Here is a 25,323-nt window from a genome sequence, read left to right as displayed (position 1 = left end):
AAGAAGAACTTTCTTTCCCTCTTTGTACCACACTTTTTTGGTATTGCTACAGAGTATTTATTAAACATGTTCTAATTATCATTTTTCTTTTTCATGTTGAAATTATCCCAGATTTGGCCAATTGAGCCCTTCAAGCAAGACTCTGTGTCTTTTTTTTTTAAATTATTTGGCTGCACCGGGTATTAGTTGTGGCATGTGGGATCTCCATTGCTGTGTGCAGAATCTTTGTTGCGGCATGCGGGATCTTTAGTTGCAGCATGTGGGATCTAGTTCCCTGATGAGGGTTTGAACCTGGACCCTCTGCGTTGGGAGCTCAGAGTATTTTTTTTAAATTAATTTAGTTATTTAATTAATTTTATTGGCTGCGTTGGGTCTTCATTGCTAAGAGTGGGCTTTCTCTTGTTGTGGCGCGTGGGGTCTACTCTCCGTTGTGGTGCGCGGGCTTCTCTTGTTGTGGAGCACGGGCTCTAGGCACGCAGGCTTCAGTAGTTGTGGCACGCGGGCTCAGTAGTTGTGACTCAAGGGCTCTAGAGCGTGGGCTCAGTAGTTGTGGTGCACGGGCTTAGTTTGCTCCGTGGATGTGGGTTCCTCCCAGACCAGGGCTCGAACTCGTGTCCCCTGCATTGGCAGGCGGATTCTTTTTTTTTTTTTTTTTTTTTTTTTTTGCGGTACGTGGGCCTCTCACTGTTGTGACCTCTCCCCTTGTGGAGCAACAGGCTCCGGACGCACAAGGCTCAGCGGCCATGGCTCATGGGTGCAGCCGCTCTGCGGCACGTGGGATCTTCCCGGACCGGGGCACGAACCCGCGTCCCCTGCATTGGCAGGCGGATTCTCAACCACTGCGCCACCAGGGAAGCCCGGCAGGTGGATTCTTAACCACTGTGCCACCAGGGAAGTCCCGGGAGCACAGAGTCTTAACCACTGGACCGCCAGGAAAGTCCCAAGATGCTTTGTCTTTTAAACATGATTCCAATTAGTCTTTGAGCACCTTCTTACTTTGTGGGATAACAAAATTATTAGAGACTATTTTGTACAATTGTTGGCAGATAAATATGAAAACGTAGATGAAATGGAGACTGTCCTAGGAAAATATAATTTACCAAAATTTACTCTAGTAAAGATTGCATGTCAATTATTCATTGCTATGTAACAAATTTCCTCAGGCTTAGCAGCTTAGAACAACACACATTTGTCATCTCACACTTCTGTGGTCAGGACCCCAGGCTGGGCCCTCTGAGTCAGGGTCTCCTAAACAGGCTGCAAACAGGAAGAGCTGTCTGAGTTCAACTAGGCTGGGATCTGCTTCCAAGCTTGCTCTTTGTCTATCTTAAACCTACCCATCCATCCTTCCCTCCCTATCTGTCTGTCTGTCTATCTCTCTCTCCCTCTCCCTCTCCCTCTCTCTCTCTCTTAGTGGGAAACCCTGGAGACATTCCCACCGAGGTCAGTAACAAAGTTAGGCTGCTTATCATCTCCACGAATCTTTAACATTTTGTTGTTGGGATTAAGCCATGTAATCAGTTAAGAGAGCTATTGGAGATGAAAAATTAGGAAGTAAGTGGTAGAACTGTTTGTAAGTGAGATAACTGTACCTGGACAACCTAAGAGAGTCAGTGCTAAAATGCAGACAGTGAAATCATTCTCTAAAGGAACTGGGTATAAAATTAACATATCAAAGTCAACAGCCTTCATATGTACAAAACAGTAACCCTTTCATAACAACACAAAAGATAAAGTAAATGAAATGAGTTTAATAATGTGCCGAATTTATATGAGGAATAGTGTAAAGCACTCCCACAACGAGAGACCTGAGCCCTGGAGAGACAGTTCTTGTTCTTGGACATCATGAAAGTGTTAATTCTCCGAAATTACTACACAGGTGTGCCTTTGTCCTTGTGGAAATACTGACAAGGAATCATTGACGGCTCTACCCTTTCCTCGCATCTCGCGTCAGCTCATCGGAAAATCCTGCTGGCTGTGCCCTCAGAACAACTTTTGCTCTCACCACTGTCTCTCACGGCATCACTGCTTGGGTCCAGTTTGCCATGGTACCTTTCTTGGATTGTAGTGGTCACCCCTTAACTGGTCTTCTGAGTTTTTCTGCTTCCCATGCTGTATCTATCCCATCCATTCTTTGCCCCAAAGTCAGACAGATCCTTCATACATTACGTTGGAACTGCTCAATATCTTCACTGTGATAGTAGATCGGCCAGCTAACCAGGTGAGAAAACTGTGTAGAACCTCACTCACACACACACACACACACACACTCACGTGTGAATACAAGTAAAAGTGAGGAAATCTGAATAAGGTTGGTGGGTTGCCTGGTTATGATATTATGCTGTAGTTTTGCAAAATGGTACCTTTAGGGAAACTGGACATTAGTGGGTTGAATGGTGTCTTCCTAAATTCATGTTCATCTGGAATCCCAGGATGTGCCCTTATTTGGACATAGGATCTTTGCCAATGTAATTTATTAAGAATCTGGAGGTGAAATCATCCTGGACTTAGGGTGGTGTTCTTAACTCCAGTGACACAGGCACAGGGAAGACGGCCATGTGACAACACAGGCAGAGATTCGAGTGATGCCTCTGTAAACCGAGCAATGCCGAGGGTTGCCACAGCCACCAGAAGCTACTGGAGCCTTCAGAGGGAGTGTGGCCCGACCAACACCTTGGCTTTGTATTGTTTTAAATTTTTGGCCACGTTGGGTCTTTGTTGCTGCGCGTGGGCTTTCTCTAGTTGTGGCCAGTGGGGGCTACTCTTCGTTGCGGTGCGCGGGCTTCTCATTGCAGTGGCTTCTTGTTGCAGAGCACGGGCTCTAGGCTCATGGGCTTCAGTAGTTGCAGCACGCAGGCTCAGTAGTTGTGGCTCGCGGGCTCTAGAGCGCAGGCTCAGTAGTTGTGGCGCATGGGCTTAGTTGCTCCATGGCATGTGGGATCTTCCTGGACCAGGGATTGAACCCGTTTCCCCTGCATTGGCAGGCGGATTCTTAACCACTGCACCACCAGGGAAGTCCCCAACACCTTGATTTTGGACCTCTGACCCTAGAACTGTGAAAGGATAAAAACAGATTTGTTTTAAGCCACCCAGTTTGTGGCACTTTGTTACGGCAGCCCTGGGAAACTAATACACTGGGCAGAATGTACAAGGAGGTCTATGTGTTATTTCTTACACTTCATGTAAATCTACAGTTATCTCAGTAAGGGATTGTTTACAGTTTCCACAGCAACTGTCTCATTTTACATTCCCATCAGCAGTGTCCGAGGGTCCAATTTCTTTATGTCATCACCAACTCTTGTTATGGTGCATCTTTTCATTATCATCATCTTAGTGGGTGTGAGACTGTATATTGTGGTTTTGATTTGCGTTTCTCTAATGACTAATAATGTTCAGGATCTTTTCATGTGGTTATTGGTCATTTGTATTTGTTGGAGAAATTTCTGTTCAGATCCTTTTCTCATTATAAAATTGGGTTGTCTTTTTATTATTGAGTTGCATATGTTCTTTATATGTATATTACAGATGCAGGTTCCTTATCAGATACATGACTTGCAAATATTTTTTCCCATTCTGTGGGTTGTGTTTTCACTTCCTTGATGGTGTCCTTTGAAGCACAGACATTTTTAATTTTGATGAAGTCCAGTTTCTCTGTTTTTCTTCTGTTGTTTGTGCTTTTGGTGTCATATCTAAGAAGCAGTTGCTAAATCCTAGGTCATGAAGATTTGTGCCTATGTTTTCTTCTTAGAGTTTTACAGTTTTAGCTCTTATATTTAGATCTTTGATCCATTTAAAGTTAATTTTTGTACATGGTATCAGGTAGGGGTCCAACTTTATTCTTTTGCATGTGGCTATCCCAGCACCATTTGTTGAAAAGACTGTTCCTTCACCATTGAATGGTCTTGGTATCTGTTGAAAATCAGTTGACCATAGATGTATGGGTTTATTCCTGGACTCTCTATTCTGTTGATCAAATGTCTGTCTTTATGCAGGTATCATACCATCTTGATTACTGTAGCTTTGTAGGAAGTTTTGAAATGGGGAAATGTGAATCCTCCAACTTTGTTTTTCTTTTTCAAGATTGTTTCGGGTATTCTGTGTCTCTTAAGTTTCCATGTGAATTTTAGGGTCAACCTGTCAATTTTTACAAAGAAGCCATCTGAGATCCTGATAGGGATTGTGCTGGGTTTTCTCTTAAATGTAATTACCCTTGAGTGGAGTCATGTATATATAACTAATGTCAGGAGACACAAGCAAATGTTTGGTGATATCCAAATGGAGTCGCAGACCAACAGACATAATGGGGATTGGGTCCCAATGGGATGGGCCAGACTGGGGAATATAGAGAGGGAGGCACACAGACCTGAAGACTGGTGTAAAGGCCAAGGTGTGTTATTGGGTAGACAGACCCTGGGAGGTGTCTTTGTAGTTGCTAAGTGTAGGGAACAAGCACGTGGGACTGAGCCTCCAGGGTGGTCAGAGTCCGGGCGGGGTGGTGGGTGCTGCCGATGATGGTTCATACAAGCCAGTGTGAGGTGGGGGGCAGAGGCAGGTGTCAGGGACCCTCGGTGTGAGGTGAAGTCAGTAGGAAGGAACATGTCAGTTGTTTCCAGCTGGCAGCCTTGCTGGTGGATGCTGGTCAAAAAGACCAACAATTATTGTTACCCATGGATCCAGGAGTCTCACTGATAGGGCTTTACCTAAAGAGAGGACGATGCTTTGCATGTATTAGTGCTCACTCAGTATCGTTGAATAATGAATGGATGAGTTCACGGTTATTATCACTTACGGAGACATTAAAGTGTTTTTTAAAGTAATGATGAATTGAAAAATCACAGATGGTCAACGATAGAGAAGCTTGATGAAGTGTTCTACGACTGTTAATGTGGTGACTGGAGATGTCATGCATGTTTAAGGGAAAATCACTGGTATGGATCAGTCATGTGAATTGTGTACGTGTGAGGAGAAACTGGAAGGAAATGAGAAATTTTGAGTTAATGTGGTGATGGTTGTTTCAAAATTTCCCTTTACTGTTACCTTCCTAATAAACAAAAACATCGGCTCATACTAATCTGTAGGAAGGAGCTCAAACTGGCTTTGTTTTCCTTGACCGCCTTGGCCCCAGGCTTGGCCCAGAGTGGGGGCTGGGATCACACCCCGAAGCAGGGCTGTGGAAGGGGTCCCACTGGACCTCTGGTTGCTCGTCCTCCACCTTCCTCTGCTCAGTCAGCAAGTGCCTGCCTGGAGCCTGCCTGTACCCTGTCGCCCTTGGTGCATAGCAGTGAACTGGATGGACAGACACCTGTATCTCAGCAGGGCACCCGCTCGAGGGAGAGCAGACAGGAAGGGTGGGGAGGCCGGTGGCCCTACCAGGCCTTTTGCTTTCAGTCACTTGAATGTGTGTGAATGGCATCTTCTTATTGTCTTCATTGGTATTTCCTTGATCACGAATTATGTTGGACATCTCGTGTTTATTGACTGAATGTATTTCCTTTTATTGTGAAATGTCTGTAGATGCCACTGGTCTGCTTTTTGGTGCTTTGTACTTTTCTTATTAGTTTGCAGTTCTTTGTATGTTCTTGGCGCTCTTTTTTTTTTCTTTCTTTCTTTCTTTTTTTTTTTTTTTTTGTGGTACACGGGCCTCTCACTGTTGTGGCCTCTCCCGCTCCCCCATTGCGGAGCATAGGCTCCGGATGCGCAGGCTCAGCAGCCATGGCTCACGGGCCCAGCCGCTCCACGGCACGTGGGATCCTCCCGGACCGGGGCACGAACCCGTGTCCCCTGCATCGGCAGGCGGACTCTCAACCACTGCGCCACCAGGGAAGCCCGTTGGCGCTAATTCTTTGTTAGGTGTGGGTATTGTGAATATGTTCTCCTAGTTTTACAGTTAGTTGTTTTCGTATTTTAAGAAACCTGCCTTTATCTCGCAGTCTAAAAGAAATTTACTTAGATTTTGAACTTTTAGCTTAAGTTGTGTTTTTGATGTTTAATTCCTTATTTCTTCTAGAGTTGGCTTTTTTCTTGTATGTAAAATTTTTAAAAAAACATGTGAGTAGTGGTTCAGTGTCACCTTTTTCCATGTGCTTTGTTGTTTTTTCTTAGCTTCAGGGATTGAGCAAGTCTTCCTTTCTCCGCGAATCTGACACAGCACCTCCCAGAGCTCACATGAGCCTGAGGCTCCTTCTGGACTTGGGCCTTCCGTACACCCGGGGAGCGCCACTGCCCCGTGCTCCTCTCCTTCAGAAGCATCCTGGATGTGTTTGGCCATTTATTCTTCAGTATAAGCTTTAGGATCATCAAATTTGATGAAAAACTATGTTGAGCTATTAATTGGAATTGCATACTGAGTCTGTAGACCAATGTGATGAGAATTGACATCTTCCCGGTATTATGCCTTACTATTGGTGAATTATAGTATATCTCACTATTTCATTTAGTTAAAAAAAAATCTCAGTGAAACTGTATTTTTCCTGTAGAGGTCTTGCCATCTTTTGTAGGGTTATTTCTAGATAACTGATGATTCTCTGATGCCATTGTAAATGATGTATGTCTTCTCTTTAATTACCATGTGTAATTGTTCACTGATGGTGTATAGCAAGGCAACTCACTAAGTGATGATTTAACCTTATATCTTAGTCACCTTGCTAAGCTCTACTGTTGTTCCTAGTAATTTGTAGGTCATATAATAACAAATAATGACAGTTGTAGTTCTTCCTTTCTGGTCCTCAGGCTGCAAATTTCTTGTCTAACTGTGTTGGTTAGGACTCCCAGTACAATGGTGAATGGACGTGAGGTCCTTGTTCTTGGTTTTATTTTTATTAGTTAATGAACTGTCCAGTTTGAGATGATTTCAAACTTAAAAATCTTACACAAATAATACGCAGAATTTCCATGTGCCCTTCACTCAGATTCCCCGGGTGTTGCCATTTTACCACGTTTGTTCTATCATTCTGTCCCTCTGTCTAGTTTTTATTTGCTTTTCATGATCGTTCTTTTTTTTTTTACAATTTTATTTTATATTATTTATTTATTTGGCTGCGCTGCGTGGCTTGCGGGGTCTTAGTTCCCCCACCAGGGATCAAAGCCATGCCCCCTGCAGTGGAAGCGTGGGGTCCTAACCACTGGACTGCCTGGGAATCCCCCTTTATGATCATTCTTGATTTTGAAGGGAATGTTTCCAGTATTTCCTCATTTAGGATGATGTTTACTCTATTAGTTTTTTGTTCGTTTGTTTGTTTGTTTTTTGCGGTACGCGGGCCTCTCACTGCTGTGGCCTCTCCGTTGTGGATGTGGAGCACAGGCCCCGGACGCGCAGGTCCAGCGGCTTGTGGGATCCTCCCGGACCGGGGCACGAACCCGTCCGTGCCACTAGGGAAGGCAGGCCACTGCGCCACTAGGGAAGGCCTACTCTTAGTTTTTAATATTCTTTATCAGGGTAAGGAAGATTCTCTTCTATTCCTGATATATTGAGTTTTAAAAATCATACTTGAAAAAAAAATCATACTTGGTATAGAAGCTTTCATCTGTATTTATAATAGAAATTTCCACTCATTTTATGATTTTCTTCCTTCTCATTTCTTGGATTTATTTTATTGTTCTTTTGTACCTTCTTTAGGTGAATTTGTCATTAGCGCATTAATTTGGGGACTTCTTTTTTCATGAAGCTGCAGTCCACAGGCTCTGTTTTGGTAGTTTCTTTGGGTGTGAGGAGGCAGGGGTAATGGGGTGAGGAGACCATGTGGCTGGTTAGACAGATTATTGTCAGGGTCCTAGTTTTGTTGTGGTTGGTGGGCTAATGGGTCCTTACTGCATAATTAAAAATAATTGAACGAGTGAAGAAAAGCATGGTCTGGTGGTGACAGTGCGTCATCTATGGAGTTGGATTGATCAGAATTCCTAGTACATTTAGGTCCAAAAGAAGAAACAAGAACAAAAAAAGTTAACTAGTAAAAAACGGTGCATATTGCAAAGTAACCTTCCATCTCCCTTTCTGCTTTAATCTTACTTACAAAGGTCACGCTATTAATACTTTCTTATAATTCCTTCCAAAATGATTTTTATTCACATGCTGGCATCTACTCTTACGGGGATCTCGCAGACGCCCCATTCTTTACCTGACCTTTGGCTAGTCACCATGATTTTCTCACAGTAGGACATGGCTTATTCTTCGACTTTTCAGGAGCCTTTAGTATTATTGCCTTGTAGGGATGTAGCAATTTGTGTAACTAGTTGGATATTTAGATTGTCTAATGAAGAAAGAAGGCCGAGTGAATTTCCTTGTTACTGTGATTTGGAGAGCTTTTCCAAGTGTATCTGAGAGTAAACTAAAGAGTAGAAATGCTTTGCCAAGGGTTATGTGTGCTTTTAAATTTTACAAATATTGCCAAGTTGCCCCACAGAGGTTTCATTAATCTTATTGCACTAGCAGTAATGAGAATTGCCTGTTTATCCATACTCTCAGATATCAAACTTCAGAATATTTTGCCAGTCTGATAGGTGGAAAATGATACTTTTGTTGCTTTAAATGCATTTTCTTAATAATGAGTGAACAGTTACATTTATTTCTATTAGCACGTGCATGCCTTTTCTACCTGAGATGGGGTGGGATGGTTCTGTGCTCTACGTTAGCTGAACAAGTTTGTAAATGACCTGGGTCTGTCAACGCTGTTTTTTGCATCTGAAGTTCAAGTCCGGCACCTGGTTTGCTCTTGGCTGAGTGGAATCCGGGCACTTAAGAGGGAACGACTTGTTATTCATTTTTTTGACGTGATCCCGGTGACAGCCTGGAGGCCCAGGTTCAACACCAGCATCCAACCAAAAAGACTGAAAGTGGGTGGGGGGTTTAAAGAAGAGCATTTATATGAAAGGTTGGTAGTATTTACTTTCATATGACCTAAACAATAGGAAATTATATTTGTGTTTTTATTTTTATGTATTTATTTATTTATGGTTGCATTGGGTCTTTGTTGCTGTGCGCGGGCTTTCTCTAGTTGCGGTGAACGGGGGCTACTCTTCATTGTGGTGCACGGGCTTCTCGTTGCGGTGGCTTCTCTTGTTGTGGAGCACGGGCTCCAGGCTCGCGGGTTCCAGTAGTTGTGGCGCACGGGCTTAGTTGCTCTGCGGCATGTGGGATCTACCCAGACCAGAGATCGAACCCGTGTCCCCTGCATTGGCAGGTGGATTCTTAACCACTGTGCTACCAGGGAAGTCCCTATTTGTGTTTTTATGTTGCAGTTTGCATGAAACCTGAATAGACTATTACTGAGTTATTGCCTCCTTTAAAAAAAAAGGACTTCAAATATTTATTGTCTTGTGTTAAGAGCTACAACTTGGACTTGATTGGAGGGCTGGCACAGCTGTAAAAGGGTCTCCGCGAGAGGACGTTTGTGAGTGGGGGATGGGTGGAGATGTTTGAGGGTGGAGGCTGGCTGTGCAGGTGGCCGTGGTGAGTTTGGGGCGCTGAGACCCTGCCCCTCTGCAGGCTTTTGGGAGGAGGACTGAAGCCCTGTGGTGAGGTGAGGTGGGTGAGCTGTAGCCTTGCTTCTCTGAGGTTTAGTCACATGGGCTCTTGGCTCTAGAGGTGAATCTCTAAGGTGGGGCTGGTCAAGCCACTCTTGTGGACCTTAGAGTCCTTTCCTGGGTTTTTGTTAGGTTTTTTAAGTGAAGCTGATCCTGCGAGACCCTCCTAGGAGCGATTTTTTTTTTTTTTTTTTGGCGGAGGGGAATGAACTGTATTGATGGTTTCTGTAGAAGGACCTTCACCATTTTTAGGGTGAAGACAATAAATGTACAGTCAGTCAGTTTCCTTCCAAGAAAACTGATTGTTTACAAATGTTTGTTCAATGAGGGTTGTGCCGTGCGGGCTTAAAGCCCGGGTAGGCTACCTGGTCAGGGCCTAGGAGCTTGGGTTGTCTGTTGTACTGGTGGGACCACCTCCCGCCCCTGTCCCTAACCTAACCACCCCCATCCCTGCCCCCAGCCCTGCAAAATAATCCTGTTTTGATGTCTTGGGAGTGGGGTTGGAGGTCCTCCCAAAGCTGCAGGTGTTGAAAACCAGGTAAGGCAATGAGGAGCTTGTGACTTCTCAGTCCGACGATAACTCAGTAGTTTTTCTCTTGCTCGAACATTTATAAATAGATTACTGGAGTTTTCTTGCTGATGTTTTCTAGTGTTCTCCTTCCCTGCCGCCTGGGAGCCTCCGGGGTGACTGGGACGAGGCTGGCCGAGCTCCTGCGGCTCTGAGATGCCTGTGGGAGCCAGGTGGGCGTGAGACGGGCACTGACCCTTGACAGGGGCGCCCTGTCCGCCTCGGTGCCTGCGAGACTCCATTTCCCTTGGCCTGACAGCCAGGAGGCAAGGAGTCCGGGGAGAGAGGCAGAGACCCGAGGCCGCAGAGCTTCGGCTTGGGTTTTCTAGGTGATTGATTCCCTAGGAAAGCAAGACGGTGTATAAGTGGTTAAGAAGGTTAGATTCACCTTGGGGGGCGACCTAGTGAGGGGCCAAGGTTTTATTTATCGTAAATATACCAGAAATAGTAGGATTGGAGCAGATTGGTTCATAGGCAGCCTGTTCTAGAACTTGTTCTTAGAACAAAAGAGTGGGGGAGGGTAGGCCACTCTCCTGGATCTGAGGAAACCCCAGCTCAGTCCTCAGATGAGGAAGAGGGGACAAGAGGGGCGGCTCATCTGAGCTGCCCAGGTTGGTGGTGGTGGTGGTGGTGGTGGGGTGTGTGTGTGTGTGGGGGGGGTTCTGAGAGGAGGCTTCTACCTGGGTGCCTTTGTAAATTTCATTGCTGGTGAAGGTTAGCCGCTCAGCCCTTAAAGGAGGTATTTTCGTCTTTTCTGAGTCAGAAATGTGCTTTTAGAGGAGATAGTTCCCAAACTGTGAGGTCCTGCCCACAGGGCAGGTTCTGCATCCCCTCCCCCTCCTCCCCCTCCCCCTCTATCCCCACCTCCTCCTGGGAAGAAAGCTCCCTTTGTGGGGAGGGTGGACCAAGGGAGACCATTCATTGGCAGGTGCAGACTGCAGCCCTGAGGTGGGGGCTGGGCAGGGGCGGGGAGGTCTTTGCTTGGGTAGACTTTTGCTTTTATTTTTTTTTTTTTGCTTTTCATTTTAAGAGAAATTTAGAGATGGGCTTTTTTTTTTTTTTTAAAGGGTATATAAGATTTTTATCTTCTGGTTAAAGCAGTATGAATCGTCTTTGGATCATGGCATTAAGGGAATAAGAACAATATAACCAAAGCGGAAAAGTTTATTTAAGTGAAATAAAAGTTCTGGTGGGTTTTTAAAATTAAAAATACATTCCTTTAAGCATTTTATCTTCTCTTTAGAGAACTGAGGGTTGAAAGGTATACTGTTATGCTGCTTATCACAATGGTCCAGCCTTTTTGGCATCTGACATCTCATAGGAATTTGTTTTATGTAGAGTGAGTGATGCTTGGTGGGTTTCATAGGATCCAGAAAAGAGCCCGTCCAAACTGTCCTCACCTTCAAGATAAACCACTTTTTTTTTTTTTTTGCGGTATGTGGGCCTCTCACCGTTGTGGCCTCTCCCGTGCTCTGGACGCACAGGCCCAGCGGCCACGGCTCACGGGCCCAGCCGCTCCGGGGCACGTGGGATCTTCCCGGACCGGGGCACGAACCCGTGTCCCCTGCATCGGCAGGCAGACTCTCAACCACTGCGCCACCAGGGAAGCCCCAAGATAAACCACTTTTGAGAATTGTGGCAGATGGCACGTGGGGCCTCCTGGAGGCCCGTTTCCTACAACACATTTCCAGTTCACAAACTTTGTTTTAAAGAAGTTTTTTTTTCTTGTTTGTTTTTTTGCGGTACGTGGGCCTCTAACTGTTGTGGCCTCTCCCGTTGCAGAGCACAGGCTTCGGACGCGCAGGCTTAGCGGCCATGGCTCATGGGCCCAGCCGCTCCGCGGCATGTGGGATGTGGGATCTTCCTGGACCGGGGCACAAACCCGTGTCCCCTGCATCGGCAGGCGGACTCTCAACCACTGTGCCACCAGGGAAGCCCACTTTTTTTTTTTAATTAAAGTTTTTTGTATTTATTTTTTGGCCACGTGGCACGCGCCATCTTAGTTCCTTGACCAGGGATCGAACCCGTGCCCCCTGCAGTGGAAGCATGGAGCCCTAACCACTGGACCTCCAAGGAAAGTCCCTCACAGACTTGCTTCTAAAAAGAAAAGTGATAGAGTGCTAAGAACAGGAGAGAGCTCATTTCTACTTTATGGACTTTCAAAGACCTCACTTCTTGTTTTCTGCCTTGGAGAAGAGGTAAGGCCGATTGAGATGCAGCCACGCAGAAGGAAGCCCAAAGAAGGAAGAGGTGCCGGCAGGGGAGGTGGCTTTGGGTGCCCCCTTGTCCACCTCTAGGGACTTCCAGGCTCCCTCCAGAGGAGGGGTATCCTTCCCTCCCTCCATCCATTCTTTTTCTCCCTTTTCCCCTCCCTCCCTCCCCCCCTCCCCTCACCCCTCCATTTGTCACATACTTTTTACCTATTATAAACCAGAATTACTAGTCCAGAAGCTTGGGTATGTCAATCAGTGGAGCACAAAAAACACAGACCATTTCCATCATCCCTCAAAGAAGTCTCTTCCCATCAGCTGTCACTCTCTATTTCCTCCTCCCTCGGCCCCTGGCAACCACTAGTCTACCTTGTGTCTCAGTAGATTTGCATATTCTGGACATTTCACATAAACAGAGTCATACAGTATGTGATCTTTTGTGACTGGCTTCTTTCACTTATCTTACTGTTTTCAAGGACCATCCTGTCCTCTTGTGTATCAGTATCTCATTTCTTTTTTTATAGTCGAACCATAGTTCATGGTGTGGATAGACCACACTGTTTTTTCATTCATCAGTGGATGGACATTTGGATTATTTCCATTTTTTGGCTATTATGAATAATGCCAAAAAATAATATTGGCATTATGATATTAATGTGAAAAGATTTTTTCTCATTTTGTGTGTTGACTTTCCACTTTCTTGTGAATGTCCTTTGAAGCGCAAAAGTTTTTATTTCTGGTAAAAGTCCAGTTTATCTAGTCTTTTTGTTGTTCCCTATGTGAAAGTGATTTTTGTTTTTTAAATAGCAGCAGCCTTTTTTTTCTTAAATGAATTAATTAACTTATTTATTTATTTTTGGCTGCATTGGGTCTTTGTTGCTGCTCGTGGGCTTTCTCTAGTTGCAGCGAGTGGGGGCTACTCTTCGTTGTGGTGTCGGGCTTCTCATTGTGGTGGCTTCTCTTGTTGCAGAGCTCAGGCTCTAGGCACGCGGGCTCAGTAGCTGTGGCTCGTGGGCTCAGTACTTGTGGCTTGTGGGCTCAGTAGTTGTGGCATGTGGACTCAGTAGTTGTGGCTCATGGGCTCTAGAGCGCAGGCTCAGTAGTTGTGGCGCACGGGCTTAGTTGCTCCATGGCATGTGGGAGCTTCCCGGACCAGGGCTTGAACCCAGGGAAGTCCCTTTGAAAGTGATATTTGATCAAAGACTTAAAGGAGGTGAGGGTGTGGGTCCTGGAGAGAGGAATGCAATGCAAAGGAAGGCCCTGAGGTGGGAGCCTGCCTGGCTGTGGAGGAGTCTTGGGTGCTGGAAGGAGTCAGCTCTTGGAGAGTATCAGGCCTCCAGGCTTCACTCAGCTGACCCAGGGAGACCAGCAGGGTCAGAGCAGGGGTGAAGGTGACTGGAGCTGGTATCACCTTGTCTTCTCCGTCACACTGTCCTTGCTGCCTCCCCGTGCTCATGGTCCACTGGAATCTTCTGGCTCCACGGAGAACCTGGGGCAGAGAGGAGCCTCCCCAGCTGCCCTCTGCGCTGCCCCACAGACCTCTGCCTGCCCCACCCCCACCCCCTGCAGCCTCTCCCACCGTCCAAATGCTCCTGCCCCTCGACTGGTGTCCTGATCATCTCTGGTGTGCTGGCAGGGCAGGTGCTGTCCTGGGGCAGCTGGCCCGGCTCTTCCCCTGCCTGTTACCCTGGTCTCAGGGCCCAGGGAGGGGAGGGCTGTCCTTCCATTCTTGTGTTTGCTGCTCTCTTCCTTCCAAGGGCATGTTTCTTGGGGTACATTCTTGGCGATGGCAGGGCTGGACAGCGACAGGGCTGTAGCTGGCTGGCAGCTCGTCTCCAGCTATGTCTTTCACGACTATTTGTGAGGGCTGCAGACCTGGCACTGGTGCATGTGGCCGAGTGCGTGGGGGCAGCCCCTGGGAGGCCCACCCCGTGTTTGCTGCAGGCCCTGGATCCCTTGTAGAATTTAAATGATGGGTTAGTGAGGGTTTCCTCTTTGTAGTTATTATTATTCTGTTAGTAATTGTATATACTACAGATGAGTTTAAATTTAAGTGTCTTACTAAGTTTGGGAAAAAAAAAACCAGAGGGAAATATACCAGTAGTTAACTTGGATATTGTGAATTATGGGATTGAGATTGACAGTGAGGTTTTTTTTTTTTTTTTTGATTGCGTTGGGTTTTAGTACCAGCATGCAGGATCTTCACTGAAGCATGAGGGATCTCTCTCGTTATGGTGCGTAGGCTTCTTTCTAGTTGTGGCCTGCAGGCGCCAGGGTGCGTGGGCTCTGTAGTTTGCAGCACGCAGGCTCTAGTTCAGGTGCGAGAGCTCAGTAGTTGTGGCACGCAGCTTAGTTGCCCCGCGGCATGTGGGATCTTAGTTCCCTGACCAGGGATTGAACCTGCTTCCTTTCTGTTGTAAGGCTGATTCTTTACTACTGGACCATCAGGGAAGTCCGAGAGATTGACAGTGATTTTTAAAATATTTTGTGGAATATAAGTTTTTAAAAAATAATGAGCATGTATTAGTTTTACAGTAAAAACAAATTAATACAAACCCTCATTTGTATGCACTTTGATTCATGATTACTGTATTTTTAAAAAGTAAGAGTGGGGCTTCCCTGGTGGCGCAGTGGTTGAGAGTCTGCCTGCCGATGCAGGGGACACGGGTTCGTGCCCTGGTCTGGGAAGATCCCACATGCCGCGGAGCGGCTGGGCCCGTGAGCCACGGCCGCTGAGCCTGCGCGTCCGGAGTCTGTGCTCCGCAACGGGAGAGGCCACAACAGTGAGAGGCCCGCGTACTGCAAAAAAAAAAAAAAAAAAAAGAGCATTAAAATCCTGAAGAGAAGATGACCCTGAATTGAAATGCTCTATCAAAACAAAGCTGCCCCAAAGAATTGCATCCTGTACTTGTAATCAGATACAAAATGAGAGTTCCCCCTGCAGCACGAGGGCCCAGGCCTCACACTCCCCCCAACCCCACCGGGCTGCACCTCATCCTTCCCCACCCTTGCCCTTTTCTTCCCGGCTCCTCAGCACCAGCCCCTGCTCAGTCTCTGTCCTTCCACTCAGGAGAGCGCCGTCAGCACCTACTGTGTAGTGGACACCACAGCAGAGGGGCCCCAAGGCCCTTCCAGGGCTGTCAGGTCAGACTGCTATCTGCCTTTTCCCCTCTCGTCCAGTCCTAAGCGTAGGGCGCAGGTTTCTAGAGCAGCCTGGGACATGATAGGCCCTGGGCCGCGTGTAGGGTATGAGCGTTGCTCTGTTAAGCCAAGAAAGACACTTGTGAACGAGTAAAGCAATGCCACTCTTGTCTCTACTGTTTTGTTTTGAAACATGGTTATTTTTCGTAAATATATTATATGTTAACATGTAATGTGTTTATTGTTATTTTGAAAGAAAGTGATGGACTGTCTCAGTTTTGATTTCTAACATGGTAGGTAACAGCTGTAACCCAGGGGAGCAAAGCCTCTGGGCTGCTCCGTGCTCTTTGGGGTGTAACCTGGTTCTGGGGCTAAGCTGTTCTCAGAGCTGCTGGAGGGCGTGGTAGGACAACGATGAATCAGAACCCCACAGAATTCCTGTTGCTCACAGAGCTTTCATTCTGATGGGGAACAGATCCCAAATTTTGTGGTACATGCTTCAAAATATTCACCTCCTTTGGTTTACTATTGTTACCGTGCTTAGTCTTTTTGTCAAAATGGGGGTTTTGAATGAAATTCAGCTATGACTGTGCTTGTTTTTCCCGTGGTATTTCAGTCCTATTAGAGAGCAGTATTATGGAAAGATTTAAAAAAAAACCCTCCGATAATATTAGGAATATGGTCTTCTCCCAAGAACCTTTCTGATTAGAAGGAAAACTTTTTAATGAATTTCTCTGGTTTTCTGCACGTAGCCTGCACTTACGCTTTTCACCACCAGATGGCGCCCCGTCCCGATGAGCCGGGGGCTGCCTTTTTGCCAGTGAAGCCGATCCCGTTAAGTCCCTGCTCAGTAAGGGCTGGTCCTCCTCTCAGGACTGTGGCTGTAGGACGACGTCGCAGGAAGCCTCGGGGCTCTCCTGCCCAGCAGATGCTCGAGCCGTCTATCGTCTTCGTGCTGGAGCCTGGTGGTTCTGCGGTGCCTGGCAGACGGCCACGTGCCCTCGGGGGTTGACATCCCCCCACCCCCCCGCCGCTGTTTCTTATTTGTGATGCTTTGGAGAGGGGTCCTGCTCTTCAGATCTGAAGAGGGGAACAGGTTTCTCCTTTTTCTTGGTGTATAAATTCCGTCTAGCCTCGCTTTCCCTCCCATGCAGGGCCACGGGGACTCCGGCCTGGGGACATGGTCAGTTGCTGGGGTCCCTCGACCGATGGCCAGGACTGTGCCCGGGGCTCAGCCCACAGTTAAACCGGCTGCGCTTCAGCCAGGAAGAGACACGCGTGCTGCCCTCAGGGAGCCTGTATCACATCCCCCGTGTTTCAGCGGATTGAAAGCTTTCTTCTCATCAAAAACACTTCAAGGGCTTCCCTGGTGGCTCAGTGGTTGAGAGTCCACCTGCCGATGCAGGGGACGCGGGTTCGTGCCCTGGTACGGGAGGATCCTGCGTGCCGTGGAGCGGCTGGGCCCGTGAGCCATGGCTGCTGAGCCTGCGCGTCTGGAGCCTGTGCTCCGCGACGGGAGAGGCCACAACAGTGAGAGGCCCGCGTACCGCAAAAAAAACACACCAAAAAACAAAAAAACACTTCAAGGCCCTTCCTCTCACGTTAGTCATTGTGAAAAGTATGTACCAATGAGAGGATAGGAAATGACACAATTCCATGACTCTGGTCACACTGCCTGCGTGAAGGAGCAGCTCGTGAACGTGGTGGTACTGCTCACCCAGCCCCCGGCCCGTACCGAGCGGGCCCTGGAGGTGACTCCATGTTTGCTGTACGTGCGGTTGGAGCAGGACCACCCTTGGTCTGGGATCGAGCTCGCAGTCTGACCAGCCCTGGGGGCGGGGGTGACAGGCCAGAGCCACCCCATTCCCACTCTGCCATACAGCTAGGAGAAATGGTGACAGAGGTGGGGCGCCTGGTGGGAGAGTTTCTGAAACACCCAGTCCTTTCTTCGGAAGATGTGGGTCCCTGTCCTGGAGCGCAGAGATGTGGGGCCTGACGGCCGTGGCTTTGTCCACAGGATGGTGGCAGAAGCCGGGACGACCACGCTGCATCTGTAACCTGTGTAAACCCCAGGGCCTCCTGGGCGCCAGTCTCTTCACGGAGCCGTATTTACGAAGCAAATTCTAGGAGCCAGAAGAAGCTAAGCAGGATTACAGTCTTGACTGGCGTGTATCTAAGAACGTGACGGTGGTAACCCTCCAAGCTCCCTCTCCTTCCCAGTCCCCTCAGTGCAGCCGGACTCACTTTCATACTGGCAGAGAGCCTAGGATGCTCCCTGGCTCCCGGCTCTAGAGCTTTTCCTTTTGTTGCCTTTGTTTTTCTGTCTAGTCTTAAAGAGCAAGTGCAGATCAGTGTGGCGCTGTGGGGCTCTCCTTTGTACAGTGTTTCTGTGACTCCGTGACTTATCTCTCGATGTTACAGGCCTGCACTTTATAGTCAGTCATCCCTTTATTTTTTATTATTATTATTTTTTTGCGGTACGTGGGCCCCTCACTGTTGTGGCCTCTCCCGCTGCGGAGCACAGGCTCTGGGCGTGCAGGCTCAGCGGCCATGGCTCACGGGCCCAGCCGCTCCGTGGCACGTGGGATCTTCCCGGACCGGGGCACGAACCCGCGTCCCCTGCATCGGCAGGTGGACTCTCAACCACTGCGCCACCAGGGAAGCCCTCAGTCATCCCTTTAAATGTGCTCTTCAGACAGTCATGGAATGTGTGTCGTGGGGCAGTTGTTAGGCTGGGTGCTGGGGTTTGCTTGGATGAGTAAGTCTAAGTCAGTTTCCTGGGGACTCCGCATCCCGAGAGCACACAGAAGCTGGTAGGGCTGTGGGACCTTGCAGGGCTCAGTGCAGAGCTGGACCTTCAGGGGTGAAAGCTGGGAGGAAGACACATGCGGCGGCCCAAGACCAAGGGTCCCGGCCCAGGAACTCTGAGTAGCTTGATGCTGTAGGCTGGCACCTAAGGGTGTTTGACAGGCTAATTTGGACCCAAAAATTGTTGGGCTGGGTTAAGAGTCAGCAGACTTTTTCTGTAAAGGGACAGCTGTGTCTGCTGCACACGGTCTCTGATGCATATTCTTTGTTATTTTTTTAACTTAAATGTACAACAACCATTCTTAGCTGGTGGGAAGCACACAAGTGGGCTTGGGCTAGATCTGGCCATTGGCCAGTTTGTGACCTTTTGTGTTGTTAGGTGTGAATGTGAGCTTGTGGACAGGGGGAGCACTGGATGTTTTGAGAAGATTATGGGAAGATCACAGTTTTAGGAGGTGATTTTAACTGTAGAATAGATGTTAGACTGAAGAGGGGAGAGACTGGAGTGAGAAAATGAGTTGATAGACTGTTCCTACTACTAGTGACTTCAGGGGTGATGTGGCTTAAAATAAGAAGGTAGCAGCAGAGTCTGGACGGTGGAGGAGGCGTTGAGCTTGGTGATGATGCACCAAGGGTGAAGTGTGACTGACGTTCTTAATAAGGGTTTGCAAAGAGATGGCTGCAGTGGGGTTTACAGCAGCTAAAAGGAGTTGGTCGTAACCACATGACACAGCACTACTGCACATCTTAAAAATAATGTTACAGATACCAGGTTGAGTGAAAAAAATAGATTGAAACCAGTATATTATATTATCCATGAATGTAAAATACCTGTACCGGGTATACTAAGATGTTTACTATTGCTGGTAGGATTATGGGCAGTTTTTTTCTTACTTGTATTGTCCTCCCACCCCCACTGCGCTGGCCAGAGCCCCGGTGCTCTGTTGCAGTGTTGAGGCGAAACGGTGGGAGTGGACCTTTGTGGCTTGTCCCCGATCTTTGGTGGAAGCATTGGCCATTCACTGTTAAGTGTGGTGTCAACCATGAGTCTTTCATCGATGTCCTTATCAGATTAAGAGTTATTGTCATGAAAGAATTTTGTCACGTCTTTTCCGTATCTGTTGAGATGGTCATCATGAGTTTTGTCCTGGATTCTATTGATATTTGTTACATCAATTGATTGTCAGATGTTAAACCAACCTTGCATTCTTGGGATGAATCCTACTTGGTCATGGATGTGTGATTCCTTTTACATGTAGCTGGATTCATTTGCTAATATTCAGTTAATGATCTTTGAGTCTGTGTCTGAGAGGACTGAGCTGTAGTTTTCGTACAGTGTCTTTGACTCACTTTGTCTTCTGTGTAAGACTCTTCTTGTGGAACAAGTTCTCACTGATCCGTGGTTACTAAGGGGCTGAACGTCTCCTGTATGTCTGTTGGCCATTTAGGCATGCCTGTTTAATTCTTCTGCCCATTTTCTCAGTGGTTGTCTTTTCTAAAAATTTAGTTTGTAGTTATTATTTATTTCTTCCTTCTAGAGTTAAGAATAATATCAAGGGTGTTATACTTAGCCACATACATTGCATATAATTTTTCTGTTTTTTTTTTTAAGGAAGATTTATTTATTTACTTATTTATTGGCTGCGTTGGGTCTTCGTTGCTGCACGTGGGCTTTCTCTAATTGTGAGTGGGGGCTACTCTTCGTTGCGGTGCGCGGGCTTCTCATTGCGGTGGCTTCTCTTGTTGCAGAGCACGGGCTCTAGGCACGTGGGCTCAGTAGTTGTGGCTTGTGGGCTCTAGAGCACAGGCTCAGTAGTTGTGGCACACAGGCTTTGTTGCCCCGTGGCATGTGGGATCTTTCTGGACCAGGGTTTGAACCTGTGTCCCCTGCATTGGCAGGCGGATTCTTAACCATTGTGCCATCAGGGAAGTCCCAGTTTTTCTGTCTTTTAAAGTTTATTTATTTAGCCACATAAATGTTTAAAATATTTTGGTAGTTAACTCTGTAGTTTTTATTTTTTGACTGCTGGTCTTAGTGTTATGTTTAGAATCAGGAGTTCCTCATTTCAGGGGTATCAGGTATTTTCTCCTAGTGCTTTTATGGTTTTATTAATTTATATTTGTTTCATTCATTGATTTATATTTATGATAACCTTTCACCCATGGTTAGCCGTTGTCTCAGTGACCATTTTATTAATTATTTTCTTTCTACTGATTTGAAATGGCTCTTCGTTATGTACTATATTCTTATTTTTACATGTCTTTTTCTAGTCTCTCTTAAATGTTCTTAATGAAAAATATAAGAGTTTTTCATAGGCAATAGTAGGTTTTCTTTCACAGAATCATGTCATGACTGATCAATGTAATTATCATGTATCCTTCTGGATGTTTAATGGTCTAACTTGTGGGGTTTTGTTGCTTAGACTATTAAAAACATCAGGCTGATCACCAGTGGCACAAGTGGACGGACTGAAGGAGGAGGCCATTGGGTGGGAAAGGTAGAGATTGCGTTGTTCCTCTTCTCCATGAGGCACCGGTGTTCGTAACTAGGAGTTTTGCCATCGTGAGATTATCCTTCACAGGTTTCTGAGCAGCCGAGGCAGGTGGTGGGAGGCAGGTGCTGCCAGTGTGAGGGACACGTGAAACCATGTCTTTTCAGTCAGAAACATGCCATGTTTTTGTTGTTTTTGCTGCATATGTATAATCAGCACCTCATTGTGCAGGAATCAGATTGGAATCCTGAGAACTGTATTCAGCCTGAAGCTGCAGCAGGATTTTGCTAAAATTTTGTAGTATCTGCATTGCACGTCCTGCAAATTCTTTTGTCCTACAAATCAATTGGTCTTCCTGAGGAACTGTAATTTGATTTAATGTATTATGGATATAAAATCGGTACAGAATTGCTCCTACTTAAATTCCTTCGTTATCTGTGGTAGTAGGAAAGGTCAGCTTTCTCTCCAGGAACTCAGGACCAGCCTCTACCCTGTCGTTTCCTCACTTCCCTCCTCTTCCAGCTGTTGGTTTGTTCCGGTCCTTTCTTGGCCCTCATTCCCTGGAGCCTCAGTGCCCACCGTGCCCCTCCTGTCCTCAGTCTCAGCCTCGGGGCGAGGGTGACCTCCATGTGGGGGGCCCTCACCCTGCTCTTCCCTATGCGGTTTTGACCGACCGTGTCTGACCTTGGCACCTCCCTGTGCCCCCAGGGGGAGTGGATAGGGACGCGCAATGCCATTCAGCCCCCCGGAAAGTTCACATTCCACGTCTGGGACTGAAGAATGACCCCAGGGTTGAGTTGACATTAGTTTCTATGCTGTAGAAAGCTGTCGAGATGTAAAAGCCTTTTTTCTTTAAAAGAGTCACGGGTTTGGGATTTATTAAATATATAATAATAAAAATTTTAAACAGTTAAAAATTGCAAGTGAACTTTTTTTCCTTAATATTAACCTTTTTGTGTTTTGTGAGGAAATAATGGTTTATTATTGTTTTTGGTAGAAAGTTTAGGATGTCCTAGCCGTCATGGTATTGTTCTCTGTTGAGTAGCCTACTTTGAGTATTCTTGCGTCTGTGCAGTTCCATCTGGTGGCCACGGTCCCCATCGCTGCTTCCACGGTGTCCTGGGCCCGGCCGCTGCTTGCCAGGAGCTTAGGGGTTAGGACCTCCCCTGGCCTGGCCTCCTTCCCTCAGCCTGGAGCCACCCTGGGGGAATGCCTGGAGGCCGAGGCACCCATGCAGACCCTCAGGCCCCTGGGCTCAAGAGAGGGGTGGTTTCTGGGCAGCTCAGGGCAGCGGGTCCCCTGAGCATGGTGGCCCCCCACGCTGCACGTGCCCCTGCCTCACGACTGCGTGGATTCTTGGTGCTTCTCAGGCCGTTTATGTTCACATTCCAGTTCTGCATAGAAACTCCACACAGTTACATGAATAAGCATACAAGCCCAAATCATGTTTATGTCACATAGGTTTACTTTTTGTGGATTAGGGAGCTTGTCGTTTGGCAGGCTTCTCGTTGAGTAGACTTTATTTTTTATTTTTAATTAATTAACTAATTTTATTTTTGGCTGCGCTGGGTCTTTGTTGCTGCGTGTGGACTTTCTCTAGTTGGGGCGAGTGGGGGCTACTCTTCCTTGTGGTGCGTGGGCTTCTCATTGTGGTGGCTTCTCTTGTTGCCAGGCAGGGCTCTAGGCACGCAGGCTTCAGTAGTTGTAGCACATGGGCTCAGTAGTTGCGGCTCACGGGCTCAGTAGTTGTGGCACACGGGCTTAGTTGCCCCATGGCATGTGGGATCTTCCCAGACCAGGGATCGAACCCGTGTCCCCGGCATTAGCAGGCAGATTCTTAACCACTGGACCACCAGGGAAGCCTGAGTAGACTTTATTAAAATCAGAGCAGTCAAGCTGTTACTGTGGGTTACAAGCTGGGATACGGACCCTGTTCCACCAGTTTGAATGGGGTGTTTCTAGATGAGGGGCCATCTCTGTAGAAAGAACTGCTGTCCGTGTTCTTTGCAGCCCCTCCGAGGAGCTCCAGGACTCCGGTTGTAGCAGGTGCTGCTGTCCTCAGGAGGAGGAGCGATGCTGTGGCTAATGGTGTGTCACATGGATGTCTTTTTGGTAATGTGACCTCCTTGGCCGGAGTTCTGACTTCAGAAATCAGATGTTGTCTGTATGGAGGAGAGTTGTGTTGTGCTGGCGCCATCGCCTCGAGCAACAGTGAAGGTTCATGTGCTTTCATGTTTTTTTTTTATTTTTTTAATCATTTACCTTGTGATAGTAAGAATCAACTCAGTAGTAGCTATTTAATTATTTAGTCTAAGGACTGGTAACATGCAGTGACTGTGTGAAGTTAGTTGTGCGTCAGCTCTTAGGTGTGTGGCCTCAGTCTGTGGGCCTGTTCCCTGGTGTGTAGGACACATGGTCCCCAAAGGCTGTTGAGCGTTGCAGCTTGGCCTCCCGAGCTTGCTTATCCTGGGGGTCCTGCCCCAGGTAACGGGGGCCTGGGTCAGGGAGAGCTTCCTTTCTCTTACACAGATTAAAATGAAAAGGACCTGGGGTTATTCTTCAAAAATCTTTTTAAAGCATTTCAGTCTTAGAAGGAGAAAACCTGTCTGTTTAGGACCCTTGCTGAGCCACAGGGCACGTCATTTGTGTAAGGAAATGAAGACCTTTAATCTCCAGCTCTGTCCTTTATCTTTTTTTTTTAATATAAATTTATTTATTTTGGGGTTGCGTTCGGTTTTCGTTGCTGGGCACGGGTTGCAGTGAGTGGGGGCTACTCTTCGTTGCGGAGCACGGGCTCTAGGCACATGGGCTTTGGTAGTTGTGGCACGTGGGCTCAGTAGTTGTGGCTCACGGGCTCTAGATCGCAAGGTCAGTAGTTGTGACGCACAGGCTTGGTTGCTGCGTGGCATGTGGGATCTTCCCGGACCAGGGCTCAAACCTGTGTTCCCTGCGTTGGCAGGCAGATTCTCAAGCACTGCGCCACCAGGGAAGTCCCTCTGTCCTTTATCTTTATGGCTCTTTCTTAGAGGAGTTTACAAAAAGCTACATACAGAGGAGTGTATTACGTGGAGATGGTGCTATTGCAAATCCCCTGCGAGTCCCTCAGTGGGTCCTACGTGGGTGGTCTCTCACCAACCCTGTGCGTCCCCCCAGTGACAATGCGGTAGATTCTCTCTTTTTTTTTTTTTTTTTGCGGTACGCGGGCCTCTCACTGCTGCGGCCTCTCCCGCCGCAGAGTACAGGCTCCAGACGCGCAGGCCCAGCGGCCATGGCCCATGGGTCCAGCCGCTCCGCGGCATGTGGGATCCTCCCGGACCGGGGCACGAACCCGCGTCCCCTGCATCGGCAGGCGGACCCCCAACCACTGCACCACCAGGGAAGCCCCGGTAGATCCTTTTGTTCACATTGGTTAAGGGAGAAGTGGTTCCCTAACAGTATTTGTAGAATCCCATTTATATAATCTGTGTCAGTTACAGCTTTATGAGCATATTTGCACAGAAAAATGTTTGGGAGGTTATAAACCAGTGTTAAAGTTGTTGGCTTATGGGTAGTTTTCACTGTTTAATTTTTGCCAATTAATTTCCTTTACTTAAAGAATAAAATTATACAATGATATATGAATTTTTCTTTTGAAAGTCAAATCCTGTTCAGGCAGGATCTCCCCTGTTTGCCCCTCACACTCCAGCCCACATCTTCTGTCATGATGAGTTAGATGTGGGTCCTTCCAGATCTTTCCCTGTGTTTTACAGAGAGGTGTTTGAACCCACCCACAATACAGTATTGTTCTGTATGTTTCCTTTTTTTTTGGACTATAAAGCTGTTTTTCTTTTAAAATACTTTCATACGTAGTAGAAAAGCTGCAAGTATAATACAAGAGATTTTTTTCATGAGCCTTTTGAGATCAACTTGCTTCGTAGATGCCCCATGGTTCCTAGATGTGGTGGCGTATGTTTCCTACAGATATTCCTCTACCATCAACATCAGGAAGGTAATAATATATGTCTCAACATATATTTGTATGATGGTATGCATTTAGCACTATTAGGCTACATCCTATTTTTTCTTTTTTTACTACACAAAGTAGTATTTTCTGATTTTTGTTCTTGTAAATACATTACATCTCTCCTTTAAAGGGGTCTTTTCTAGTAATTGGATTGGTTTTTTTAAAGAAGTTCATGATTGCATCCATAAGGGTACGTTTGCACACCTCACTCTTTTTTTCTCTCTTTTTTAATGGTAAAATATACTTAAACATAAATTTTAACCATTTTAAGTGTGCTTTTTGTTGGCATTAAGTACATTCACAATGTTGTGCAACCGTCATCACTGTTTCTAAAATATTTTCATCACCCCAAGAAGAAACTGTACCCATTAAGCAAAAATTTCCCTTTTTCCTTTTCTATCTTTATGAATTTACCTAAACTAGATGTTCCGTATCAGTAGAACTATATAATATTTGTCATTCTGTGTCTGGCTTACTTCACTTAGCACCATGTTTTCAAGGTTCACCCATGTTGTAGCATTTGTCAGAACTTCATTCCCTTTTCTGGCTGAATGATATTTCGTGTTCATCTGTTGATGCACA

At 46.7% G+C, this 25,323-nt stretch overlaps 1 protein-coding gene across 5 annotated transcripts in view; it reads left to right on the top strand.

Moving 5' to 3' along the window:
- EHMT1 (euchromatic histone lysine methyltransferase 1) overlaps positions 1-25,323 on the top strand; it is a 145,972-nt gene that overhangs the window by 27,413 nt on the left and 93,236 nt on the right. Inside the window, exon 1 of one of the 5 annotated variants that reach the window (XM_060153799.1) lies at positions 22,755-22,955. The exons of the other annotated variants lie outside the window; for them this stretch is intronic. Coding sequence (XP_060009782.1) covers positions 22,905-22,955 — 51 coding nt within the window. The 5' untranslated portion in view covers positions 22,755-22,904. Of the gene's footprint in view, positions 1-22,754; positions 22,956-25,323 lie in introns of those variants that run through there. 5 annotated transcript variants of the gene reach the window in all.

The sequence above is a fragment of the Lagenorhynchus albirostris genome, chromosome 7 (assembly GCF_949774975.1).
Source record: "Lagenorhynchus albirostris chromosome 7, mLagAlb1.1, whole genome shotgun sequence".
Lineage (NCBI taxonomy): Eukaryota > Metazoa > Chordata > Mammalia > Artiodactyla > Delphinidae > Lagenorhynchus > Lagenorhynchus albirostris.
This window is presented reverse-complemented; position numbering and strand designations above follow the sequence as displayed.